The following is a 13,599-nucleotide window of genomic DNA, read 5'->3' as shown; positions in this document are numbered from 1 at the left end:
AGGAGTTTATCAATTTGACTATATGTTTTTTTGTATGTATTTTACCTCATAACATCGTAATTGGTGAACCGATTTGGAATATTAGTTTTTGTTTGAAAGTAGGTATATCTACTTATATATCGCTGCCCCAATATTACAGGGTTCTATGTTACATTTTCAAGATAGTTGAAATTCGACTTAATGTCACAATGACAATGTTCAAATTTCAGTTCGATAAAAGTGAAACAAACAAGTTACAACCCTGTAATATTGGGGCAGCAATATGTAGTTCCAAGTTGGTCCCGTTTTTATAGGATCCGATTCAGGTTGGTAACTGGTAACCTTGATCATCGCTCACGCTGATTACCTAGTGCATGTGAAATGAAGTGTAAGGCAATCACCAAGACGATCGTCAAGGTTGATCAAAATCAGTTCAAATTCAAAACCGTAACCGTAGCAAACCGAAAGACGAGTACTCGTTCAGCGTCGCGTCGGGAATAACGTCCCGTGCAATCCTGCGCATGTTATGTCGGGCACAAACAAACAACACGTGCCTACTTGACAGGCCGGCGCACGGTCTCGTTAAACTGGCCATACAATATAATGTAACTAGGTGTTTTCTTAAACGTGGTCGGAAATGTTCACATTTTCTTTGGAAGAAGAGTTGCCCAATTTGAAACTTACCTACTTACCTAAGTATTTGATTTCAGTGTCTTCGGTGACTCAATTTAATTTCCTTGCTTGGTAGTAAAAATCTAAAAATATAATCTACTGCGTTTTTTTCTTTTTCTGTTGAACTAGCTGCGACTGTACATTCAACATTAACTGGAAAACGTAATTCAAGACCAAAAAAAAGTAAGAAATGTTGCCACTTTTTTACTAGCGCGTCTTGTATTTATGTACGAATAAGTAAATAAAAGTACTTTGTTAAATAGTAGGAGTAAAATTACTAATGAATAATATCTTAGCGTGATTATTTATCAAAAGGAATTTACTATTTTACAAACAAATAATTGCAGTGGCAGATGAGACTAAGCGTCATAAGTGTACTACAATAGTTTTACAAAATAGTTATTTACGATACAAGTGCGTAAAAGAGAAAATTCGAAACGAGTGGCGATAAATTAAAACACGACCGAAGGGAGTGTTTTAAATCGACACGAGTTACGAATTATCTATTCGCACGTGTATCGTACAACGTTTTACAGTACATATGGCCCTTTAAACATTAGACCTCGCACGAAAAGTACTATTTTACGCACTAGTGCGGAAAAATAGGACCATATGTACTGTAAAGAGATATTATAATAATATCAGTGATATGCCCATAAATAAAACAATTGAACTGTACTGTACAGATATATATCCATTTGTAAAAGCATTAGAGGGTGCATTATACTTTTAGCACGTTTTCCTATTCTCTACAATTGATGTTGGCTATATCATTTTGGCTTTGATGTTGGCTTTATTATTTTAATTTTAAGATTAATTTGCGTCTATTATTTGTGATATATTTATTTATAAATTAATTATTAATTGTTTGTATTGTTTGTCAAGGGGGCCTAAGTAGAAATTCGGTTACTTACATTGTGTGTGTAGGAGTGCCTGGACGCGGTCCATGTGATACAATTACTTATAACGATGGCTGCCAACAGCAGCGATCTGAAACAATACATTATTATTTAAATTATTGTCATATTGCATCGAATAAATGATTATAATTATGATTATGATATTAATAATGCAAGAAAGCGGACTAATTCTTCATTCATTCGCTTTCGTAAAAAGATGTGTATGCAATTTATTGTATGTGGTTAGGTAGCCTGCCGGGGAGTCCCCAAGCCGTGATAAAATGCCAGGACAACGCTACAATATGATGACTGCAGTTGCATCTTTAGTTGGATTGCATAATAAGAACCTAACCACGGTGGGTAGGTTAGGTTAAACCACCTGTTCCTATAGCTACGAGTACTTTGATCATCATCATCACAGATGAGTGTAAAATAAAATTCTTAATTATCACATCACACCGAGGATCACCCACCCCCGATGCGCATCTGCAACGGCTACTTAGAATGAAGTGTAGGTGCCTACTTACTGGAAAAACTATCTTGAAATTATCTCTTATAAATTGAGGCAGGGCGCCAATTTTACTATTAATAATTTGAAGTACCTGCAATAGAACATGTATTTCAATTATGTTACAATTTATTATTTTTGCCGTACCAATGATTTTTTTTCTTTTTGTACCTTATTCATATTGGACAAGTACCCAAATATCGTCCTAAACGAGAGTTAAAAACTTTATAATTACTCCATTCCTCCAAACAGGATAATATAAATATGTAAAGGGACACTCGTTAATGTCTAATTACATACTTACACGCGACATTAAATAGTACAATGGCATGGTTGTTGCGTTTCAGATGTGCAGTCTTCAACGTTCTTATTGTTTTAACGATAGAGTATAGTTTTGGTTAGCGATGTGTAATTGTGGTAATATATAAGTACAGTATTTAAACGATGAATCTGAACACTTTCGGCTCCGACTGACGTTCGGTCGATAAAAGTGTCGATAAACTTATCGATAAAGGACTCGTGTCTAACCGTAAACTGAGGGATGATAACATCTACATTTGGGTGTGGCCCAAGTGGAGAGAAGCAGCGAGCTAATCGGTTTTCAATTGGTACCCGAGACAGGCAATACAGCTTTAACACGCCTCTAACAATAACAAGATACATACGCCTCTAATACGTATCACTGCCACCTGAAAATCTGCCGAAAACCTCTTATACAGGCCTGAATAATATTCTGAATGCATAGCACTTCTATACAAGTCATTTAAATGGCGTGGCGTGTTCGCACAGTATTAAAAAAAAAAAAATCCGTGGTAACGCTATTATATAACACCACAGCGGCTAGTATACGCACACAGAGTGAAGTGACGAAAAGAAAAGCAATATGCATATAAGGGATAACGTCATAGCTATGAATAACCCGTAATTTATTTAATGTACAAACAAAAAAATACACAAATGGCGGACTTAATACCTGAAGACATTCTCTACCAGTCAATCATTGGGTTAAACAGATACGAGTATATGCTGGTGCAGGGGATATGTAAAGCAGAGATTTAACCGTGAAGTCACTCAACTCACGGCCAATTATATCCGTTTTCTGCATCGCTCAACGTTATTAACTTACACTAAACACTGCGCCAGAGCAGTCCCACGGGATTGGGCTCGTTTACAAAAGGGCGGAGATGAAAGCCGAGCGTTAATTACCGGCGTGACTCGAGACAAGCCCCCAGCACCTTCAACTGTGAACTGGAGGCCAAAGGAGCTGGGAAATTTTTTGTGAATCATAATTTTCATTCTTAGTTCCTCCTATTGAAACTCTCTTAATTTGATAAGGTTAAGCCTAGTCAACCAAATATTAAGTACATTCAACTGTAAAAATATGGGTATAGACAACTTACTCAAAAATATGTCCCATAGTTCTTAATTCATTGACATGACATAAGACTTACTTATGGGACATATTGTTGAGATGATTTGTACACCCATATTTTTACAGTTGACTGTACCTACTGTAAGCGTTGTACATACGTACCTATTTGAATTCAGCCGGCCTAGCCAAGGTTACAATCGCTATCGCTTCGACAACGAAAAGCATTAGGTCTCTCTATCACTCTTCCATATTAGTGCGACAGTGACAGTTGCGTATCAATCGCTACGGAGCGTAAGCGATCGGTATCTTGGCTACGCGGCCTGATTTGGTAAAAGAAAGAAAATTAACGATTCCGAGGACAAACAACTTATGAAGGAGTTTATGAAGCACACACGTCCATAAATAGCTACATTAATTGCTACATTAATAATAAATGCAAGCTTATTTTGTGCTTCCTTGGTTTTTTAGGGTTCCGTACCCAAAGGGTAAAACGGGACCCTATTACTAAGACTCTACTGTCCGTCCGTCCGTCCGCCCGTCCGTCCGTCCGTCTATCACCAGGCTGTATCTCACGAACCGTGATAGTTCACAAATGATGTATTTCTGTTGCCGCTATAACAACAAATACTAAAAACAGAATAAAATAAAGAGTTAAGTGGGGCTCCCATACAACAAACGTGTTTTTTGACCAAAGTTAAGCAACGTCGGGCGGGGTCAGTACTTGGATGGGTGACCGTTTTTATTTGCCTTTTGTGCATTATAGTACGGAACCCATCGTGCGCGAGTCCGACTCGCACTTGCCCGGTTTTTTTCTGTTACTGTTGATTAAAATATTTCATTCTGCTTTAAATGATTTTGTTCAGTGATGACAGTGATGACTGTGTTTCAGCTGCAGACTGATTTATTTATAACACTACTAAATCATACAAAGGTTCATTTAGGTGAATCTCAATGAGTAATGTTCATGTTGAAAAAGGACAATATAAGTAATGACCAGAGCAGCTAATATTTATGCCCGTTTTTAGGGTTCCGTACCCGAAGGGTAAAAACGGGACCCTATTACTAAGACTTCACTGTCTGTCCTTTCCGTCTGTCTGTTACCAGGCGGTAACTCATGAACCGTGAGAGCTAGACAGTTGAGATTTTCACAGATGTATTTCTGTTGCCGCTATAACAACAAATACTAAAACAAAATAAAATCAATATTTAAGTGGGGCTCCCATACAACAAACGTGATTTTTTTGCCGTTTTCTACGTAATGGTACGGAACCCTCGGTGGGTGAGTACGACTCGCACTTGGCCGGTTTTTTTATGTTTTTCGAATAAATTGAAGTATAGCGAACTACCAAGTGCAAGATCATTGTGGCACTCTTTGGGGGAGGCCTATGACGATCAGTGGACGTCCTCTGGCTGATATGATGATGATGATAGCGAACTCTGACTTTGACTTCTCGATGCCCATTCATGTGAATGTAAAGGCCACATTTAATGAACAGCAGAGCTATGCGACAGTCAATGGAGCACGGCGAGTCGCGCTGCGCCGGCGCATCCTGCGGAAGGTAACACTATCGCAACTGTCAATTAGCGGGAATTAAACAGCCATTGACGGCATCCTTGATATATCATCAATACTATAACTCTGTATCTTTAGGTATATCAATAAAAGTAAACAAAATCCCCCTCAAATGGCTCCTTATGTTAATTGAGGGTAGAAGAAAACATTACATGATCAAATAATGTAGGTTAAAGTTCATTGATTGATTCAAGCGGTTTTGTAATTGGTCGGTTAACCAATAAATGTTATACATACCCGAAAATGTACAAATTGTTTGTTTACTTTTATTTAAATACCTATAGATACAGACTATACATATGCGTTTACGCTAATATTAAATAATCTTATTCAATTACAAACTTAAGAAATTGTTCGAAAATGAGAATGGAATTACGACAGCGACTCGATTTATGACTTTTGACATAATGTTTAATTATATTTATCGTGTTATCATTATAGCATTGTGTTCAGCTTTGTATTTCTTATTTAGAGCTACGTAAGTATAGTTTATATAAATAGTACCTAGTGATTATACTTAAAATAAATAACACGAATCTAAATACTTTCATAAAATAATTTGATTTGTTTCCTAGTAATATTTACTATAAACTAAGTAATAACAGCACACATTTTGTGCATATGTCGCATGAATATGGTTTCTCTGGAAGCATTTAATTAGTAGATCGTATCATTCACGAAGACGCGTGCTTTGACACGTATTGTCATGTTATTAAAGGTTAGATTTGACAAATCGCGCGTCATCGTGGATGACACGAACTATATATATGGGCGCTTCCAAGTTTTTTAATCAGTCTTTAAGTTGTAATCATCATATCATAAGTCATAACATTACATTAATACGTGACAACCTAGATTTGGTACAGCGGATGCAATGCATTTTGGGCGTCTATGAAAACAATGTTGCGATTCTATTGTCCCAGGTCATTCCGAATTCGATGCAGCATCGTCATTATAATATTTAGTCATGCAACCTACATCGGAGCCTAGGCTTCCTAATTCGAGTTAGAGTCTGCATTTTGATGATCACCTGAAGGATATACTCATTAATAATCGTATTAATTAGTCAGCATCACACATGGTATAGGTAGGCGTAAACCAAGAACGACATCATCGAAACATTTGATGAATCCATCAACATATTGAGTAGGCTGAGCTTGACACATATAAATATGATTTGAAAATAAGCCATTTCATAGACAAGGGCAAATAATATTAAGTGCTTCCGTCCAGCGTTAAAACACTCAAAGATGCAATAAATTATCATTTCCATATAAGTAAACTGGATATGTGGCATTCTCAAAGATTTAAAAACGCTGATTCAGGGAAAAAGCTCAAGTACCGCGTAGCCGAATATTTAAAAAAAATTCAATTTTCATTCACGTTCTAAAAGGGATCGATTCAAAACACATGAAAGTAATCAACGAGTTGAATAAATATTACGCCTTGAATTTACTGCTTTGTAAGTGCATCGTTATTGCCATTATCGTAAACAGTGCAGCCAACACGGTAGTTAACCCTATAGGCCGGTGTTGCCAACTGTAAGTTGTGTAACCAACATTAACTACGACAATGGGCTGGTAGACGTGTACAAAGGGTATTATGTTTTTGTCGTGATAAGTATTTCCAAGTGCTAGGTAAGGCATTGGTAAATTTCAAATACATTTACAAAGTATTAGTGTACTTTTTTAAACATAAAGTACTGAGGTTAAAAGTAACTCTGCTGTAATTCGTCTGAAAACGATTTTTCACTGGTTTATTTTAGATAGCTTTATAGTTTTTATTAGAACCTTATGTTTGTTCTTGTTTTGGTTTCACGAAAGATTTATTGATCCGATGATCAATAAATATATTTTATGGGTTTATCTAAATCTTCAACGTATAAGTTCACATGGACTGGTGAGCCATATAAATAGGTAGCATATATTGTGCAAAATTATATTTAGAGCTAGCTAGTCAGCGTCAGCGCTACAGGCCTATTCGGATTTCGAGATAATCACAAGATCTAGAGACGATTTAGAGATCAACTAGATCTACATTAGATATCGACTAGATGTGACTTGGATATCTAAGTCATAACTTGTCGAAATCGTTCAAGAGGACCTCCAGAATCGCGGAAACGTCAAATTTGACATATCTATCTTACAAATATCTTTAAATTATCCATATCATACCTTGTTGAAGTCTAGTAGAAATCTAATTCATTTTCCGAATCGAGCCGCTAGTCAGTCGTAAAGAACTTTCAACCAAATTAACCCCCTTAGAGGTTCAATGATGATGATGATGAGTATTCCAAGATTTGAAAGAAGGTATGTTTGAAATTTCCTATCTTTAAAGGGATAACCCTTAATAATGCCATAAGGTATTACCTATTCATAAACGCGCTACAAGCCTCATCAAAAATGTTTGTTCTCTTTCTTAAATATACATAAGTACCTACCTACAAATTGACAGAGTAAGACAAACGGGTTATTAACTATAATATGGTTATAATAGCGCGTTAATGAATAAGAGGATAAGGCTGTACAATGTTAATCAGTATCTAAGTAACGGAACCGTTTTATGTAAATATTCTACACATAAAATATTATTTAGGCCATAAATTTATAGAATAGCAATCCTTATTGTGACAATAATATTGAATACTTATCAATCAATCCAATACTAAGAAATACAATAACCGCATGACAAAACAGGCCAGCAATCAGACTATTATCGCCAATAAAGCGACAAAGACATGACTCTAGTGCCAATAATAGCACATTTCGCGTATCGTAATTTCATCGGACGCTGACACGCGAGGCAGGAATACTAATATTGTTGGCATTATGCACAACTATTGTTCCTATATTACAATGCTAACATTTTATTGGATATGCTAGTTTTGTATGCCGATTGCAGAGTTGCAATTGACTTATTGATAGTTTATTCGGTACATTAACCTTTAAATTTGCTATCACTGTGTGTGGTGTGTGTCGAACTGTAATTAATGTAAATATAAATTTCAATCTGCATGTTGATTTAGAGTCTGTGTGGAAAGAGAAGAGTCGTGGAATGTATTGGATCCCATACATTTCACAACGCACAAACCCTCCTCACTTAATAACTTTTTAGTAAATAAGGCCACCAAAGCCTTTGTTAGACACTACGGGTAAACACTTAATGAATTACGACGTTAGCAATGTGGCTGTCATATGATTTTTCGGTGTCTAATAGAGAACAACCGATAGGAGAGGTCAGCATTATCGGCAAAACTTGATATGGTTTGCAAATTCCAAATCGCCAAGTCGCCACATTTTGTTAGTAGAGGTGGCAACATAAATTGTTTTCCAACCCTTTTTTTAATAATGACGAATTCCCAATCATTACATTGTCCTATAGATTATACTCGCTAGAATTACATATAGTGCTTAACGCGCATGTCACACTTGCGTTAATTATGCAAAACGGCGCCATGCGCATGCGTTGCGCGAACGCCGCTTCCGACGCCGCCGCGTCTGCGCGCACCGCCCGAAATAACCGTGCGCAAGTGTGACTTGGAATCTGATTTATACGTTACCGCAAATTTGGACGTACTTAGAACTTAAAGCTAACAACTTACTAGATATATAATCAGAATCGGTAAAAGCTCTATTTCAATGTCAGGTATCCAATGTATTTATTTATTAGGTACATCCAATACTTGCTTATAGGATAGAATAGACATATCCGGAGCAAAATGACACGCGTATTCGGGAAACGAGATAATCACAAGATCTAGAAACGATATAGAGATCAACTAGATTTACATTAGATATCGACTAGATGTGACTTGGAAATGGATCCGATGATCAATAAATATATTTTATGGGTTTATCTAAATCTTCAACGTATAAGTTCACATGGACTGGTGAGCCATATAAATAGGTAGCATATATTGTGCAAAATTATATTTAGAGCTAGCTAGTCAGCGTCAGCGCTACAGGCCTATTCGGATTTCGAGATAATCACAAGATCTAGAGACGATTTAGAGATCAACTAGATCTACATTAGATATCGACTAGATGTGACTTGGATATCTAAGTCATAACTTGTCGAAATCGTTCAAGAGGACCTCCAGAATCGCGGAAACGTCAAATTTGACATATCTATCTTACAAATATCTTTAAATTATCCATATCGTAACTTGTTGAGGTCTAGTAGAGATCTAATTCATTTTCGGAATCGAGCCGTGATTGATTGATTACAGTCTAAACAAGATTATTCTGTGAACCTACATTAAAAGTACTCTATTGTCATCTACTTTTCAGGTAAACCTTGGTAAAAATATTTTAATTACGTGGAAATATTGTTACGAGAAGTACCTTATTTCTAACAATGTCTCGCTTATAATTAGTTAACATCAGTGAAAGTTAACTGATGTCACAGAGCACAATACAAAAGATTAACAAAGGAACGCAACTTAACGCATGCTCACACCACTTGTATCAGTTAAAGCAGTGACAGTGTTAAATACCGGTCATTTTACATGTCCAGCGAGTAATCATTATTAATCTCTTCGGCGATAACAGTATCTCGCGGCAGTTGCTAGGATTCTCGGTAAATCTCTAATGTACAATGTGTGTAAGGAGATAAGTGAGCGGCTTTATTATTTTAATTGGTCAAGTGCACCGCCATGTTATTTTTTATTTTATTTGTCTTAACTCTTAGCTGATAGAATAAAATGATTCTGCGTTAAGCGAATGTAACCGCACGAGAGCTTTATTATTGCTAACTATCATATGAATATCCTCATCCTACTTTTATTATAACGTACATGTATGTACATATTTAATAAATATACAAACTTAAAATTCATATCGCGGATTTGTAAATTAAATTTGAGACCCTGAGAATTGTCTTGCAGGCTCTCTTATGTAGACAATTAAGATTCTATGTCCAAGGAATACGATTCAAAGTTCTCTGCACATTAATAAATTTGCCTTGCAAAAGTTTGCGGCAGGATTACCGCATGTGAACCATCGTTAACTGACAAATCCTAAGCCTTATTTTAAAGACAATACGGTCTATCAGGGATCAGTGGTGAATGCTGATGTTAAAACGTCATCAGGACATGCGCGAGATCGCTTAAGGAGCGATGAAATCATGCGCAAGGATTAAGTTTATGGGACCGTTAACTTTGATGTGAAAGATTGTCATCTGTAATAAGGAGATTGACATAAATTATTATTGCGAGGATATCGTCATATCAATACTAAAATCAAGTTAAGTCCAATTTAATTAAGTAGGTATAATGAGGCGTCCTGATAGAAGTAATTTTCCCTGAACCAACTAATCTATCTGATTTCTTAAATTAAATGATTTCTTAGCTAAGACTTGGAATAACAAAGACAGTGCGTACCTATAATGGCAATGGACTAAAATATAAATAAGGTCATGTGGGGTAAAATAAAATAAACATAGCTTATTTTTCTCTAGGCAAGATATACAGTATGAGATATTCCCTACAAATTTCTCTTGCCCCCGTGTTTCTATTACTCCATCTAACCTTGCATAAAAATTCAAAGATGCAAAATGTTTTATAGGAGGAGTTATTACGTTTTTTTTAAATTCTAATTTCATAATTAAATGTCAATTTATTATAACAGCAACTTTTCAACACTCGTTTACAATCTAAACAAAGCTAACTTGCAATTCAAGAAAGCTACACCCACTTGGAAACGCGTGAATCAATCGTCAGTGAATGGAGAGTATACTTATTTACTGTTCAACGGTGATTGATAGTGGATCTAGACTTTTACGCTTTCAACGTTCCTACGCGTGCCCACGCGCAGCGCGCAAGGTTAACGTTCTTCTAGCTAATAAAATAAGCGAAAATTTTAACACGAGATTCAAACTTCTAAACATCCTACTTGTAATATTTACCCAACTATCGAAGGAGTTACGTGTTTATTTATATTCGAGCGTCAGTATGTCTATGTATTTTTGTCTAATTCTTTGGGATGGCCTCTACGGCTACCAGTAGTTCGACACTGACATGTTCTCTAGCGTTTGCGTAACTTACTTTCTACTCCCTTCCCTGATCTCCCTTGTACTGGCATAAGTATTAGTGCGAGCGAGATGTATAGAAAGTAAGTTACGCAGAAGTTAGCGAATATGTCAATTTGACACTGCTAAGGCAGTCGTGGTAAGGCTGTAGAGGATTGTACGTTGCTGCAGCCTACAACGTTTGACGGATTACAGAGTATGAGATGTCAGTACTGTCAGTACTGACATCATACCGACATAGCATATATTAGGCATACCGCACGCTCGTTTCAGTCGTGAGAGCTTTATTATTTAAAATTGCTTGATTAGGACTTGTTTAGGATTCAATTTAAATCGGACAGATGTAAAGTATTGGATTTGTATGTAATTAGTCACTAATAATTACTTACGCCGAAGAGCACCGTCTGCAGTCTGCACCGTATAATCGATTTGACTTGTTTTTCAGCACTGAGTATTCACTATAAGAATTGAAGGGATGTTTACAAAAACAACATAACTGCTTAGAGCGGTTGACACTTATTTAAGAACATTGTTAATCGTTTCAGGTGTAGTCAGTTATGTAGGTGTAGTCAGTGATAACATCCCTTCAATTGAACGCTGAATTGTAATAATAGAACTATGTTTGAAGTTTAAAAATTCCTACAATATTCGTAGGTACTAGGTGTTATATCAGAGGGAATCATAAAACGTCGTAATTTCGCGCTTCAACTTCAAAGGAGTTCTAACAAAGCGATTCGCATGTAGTTATTTTTAACTAATATAAACGAAACGCTATTATTTCACCGACTGTACGGTGGAGATTCAATACTATTCGACGTGAGCAAAGTCATATGGCGAATATCATTCCCTCGATGTTGCTCATTCACCTGTATATTCAAGTCAGTGTTTTTTCGCATTTGTAATAATGAGATAGAATAGATTATAAAAAATATAACAATTGTTATAAGAAAATGTACGTATGCATTTTCAACCTTCAGTAATTCTCTCGGGGGAAGCCTATATCCCTAGAGAGCGCGTCCCCAGGTGGCGGATAGGGGAGGCCCTCCTGGTGGTCGGAAGAGACTACCAGAGGGCTGGAGGGAAATAAAATACCTCCCGCGGACCGCACAGGCCGGAGATGGACACTCCGCAAAAAACCCCGCCCACAGGCTTCTCGGACGTATTCGGAGTAGAGGCTGTGGGCGTGCTGCTGGCTCGGGCTGGAGCAAGCAGGAGGACAGGCGGCGGATGAATCTCTCGAGATCAACGGCGGCGTCCAAACCTTGCAGCAAGGTTACAGCTGGTGTAAAAGGAACTGGGGCCCCACTACACCTATTTAGCTCCAAGAAAGCCACCATGCAAAGTCAATCAAGTGAGCCAGTTCGATGCGATCCGGGCCCGACCCGGCGTCACGAGATTTCCGGGTCTTGTGATGGGAAATATACTACCGTGAGAGAAGAAACAGAAGATGCCAGGACAGGAAAATTCAACGGGGGATTAAAACTAATAAAGAAGAAGAAACAATGGTTAAAATTTGCGACGTGGAATGTAAGAAGTTTAATTAAACCAGGTAAAGTTGAAAACACTGTACAAGAAATGAAAAGATTAAATATTGACATAATGGGCCTTAGCGAAGTACGATGGAAAGACAACGGAAAATATACTGCTGATGACACCATACTTTACTATTCAGGGAAACCCTCAACAGAAAAACATCATTACCATGGGGTAGGAATAATGATCAAAAAGGAGCTGAACCGATTCGTCACCAACTTTCTACCTGTGTCAGAACGATGTATTCTACTACAGTTAAGCGGTCAGCCTTTTGACTTGAACATCCTGCAAATTTATGCACCAACAGCTAAAAAAGTGGAAGAAGATCCTACCATCCTAGAAAACTTTTATAAGGAGATCGACATGGTTATGAAATCATTAAAATCACAACAACTCACATTGATATTGGGCGACCTGAATGCAAAAATTGGTAAAGGAGCGGTGGGTAAATATGTAGGAAATCATGGTTTAGGAGCTAGAAACGAGAGTGGAGACCGATTATTACAATTCTGCATGGAAAATGATCTCATCATTGCAAACACATGGTTTGAGCATCCGCCCAGACGATTATATACATGGACGTCACCCAAACACACATCAGATAACATAGTGCGAAACCAGATAGACTACATATTGGTGCCTGCTAGATATAGAAACTCAATAGTTAATGTAAAAACATATCCCGGGGCGGATATTGGGTCTGACCATAACCCGGTAGTAGCTAAGCTTAATCTAAAATTGAAAATAGTTAAAAGGAACAATACACAACATGGAAAAATTGCAGTAGATAAGCTAAAAGACAGTGAAGTAAAATCAAAAACACTTGCGACAATTAATAATGAACTAAGAAGGCGCTTCCAAGATACCATTCCAAGCGATGGTACAATTATTAGTAATGAAGATATTTGGGAGAAAATCAAAACGACTGCTCTTGATACAGGTAAAGAAATATTAGGCTACTGGAAAAAGGAAACTAAAAAGCCATGGATAACCAAAGATATATTAACAAAAATGGAAGAGAGAAGACAGTATAAAG

The 13,599-nt window shown here is 37.0% G+C and overlaps 1 protein-coding gene across 1 annotated transcript in view; it reads right to left on the bottom strand.

Moving 5' to 3' along the window:
- LOC134673588 (papilin-like) overlaps window positions 1–13,599 on the bottom strand; it is a 95,734-nt gene that overhangs the window by 15,356 nt on the left and 66,779 nt on the right. The window contains exon 2 of the mRNA XM_063531586.1: window positions 1,566–1,641. Within this exon, the coding sequence (XP_063387656.1) occupies window positions 1,566–1,641 (76 nt within the window). The remainder of the gene's footprint in view (window positions 1–1,565; window positions 1,642–13,599) is intronic.

Source organism: Cydia fagiglandana, chromosome 18 (assembly GCF_963556715.1).
Source record: "Cydia fagiglandana chromosome 18, ilCydFagi1.1, whole genome shotgun sequence".
Taxonomy (NCBI): Eukaryota; Metazoa; Arthropoda; class Insecta; order Lepidoptera; family Tortricidae; genus Cydia; species Cydia fagiglandana.
This window is presented reverse-complemented; position numbering and strand designations above follow the sequence as displayed.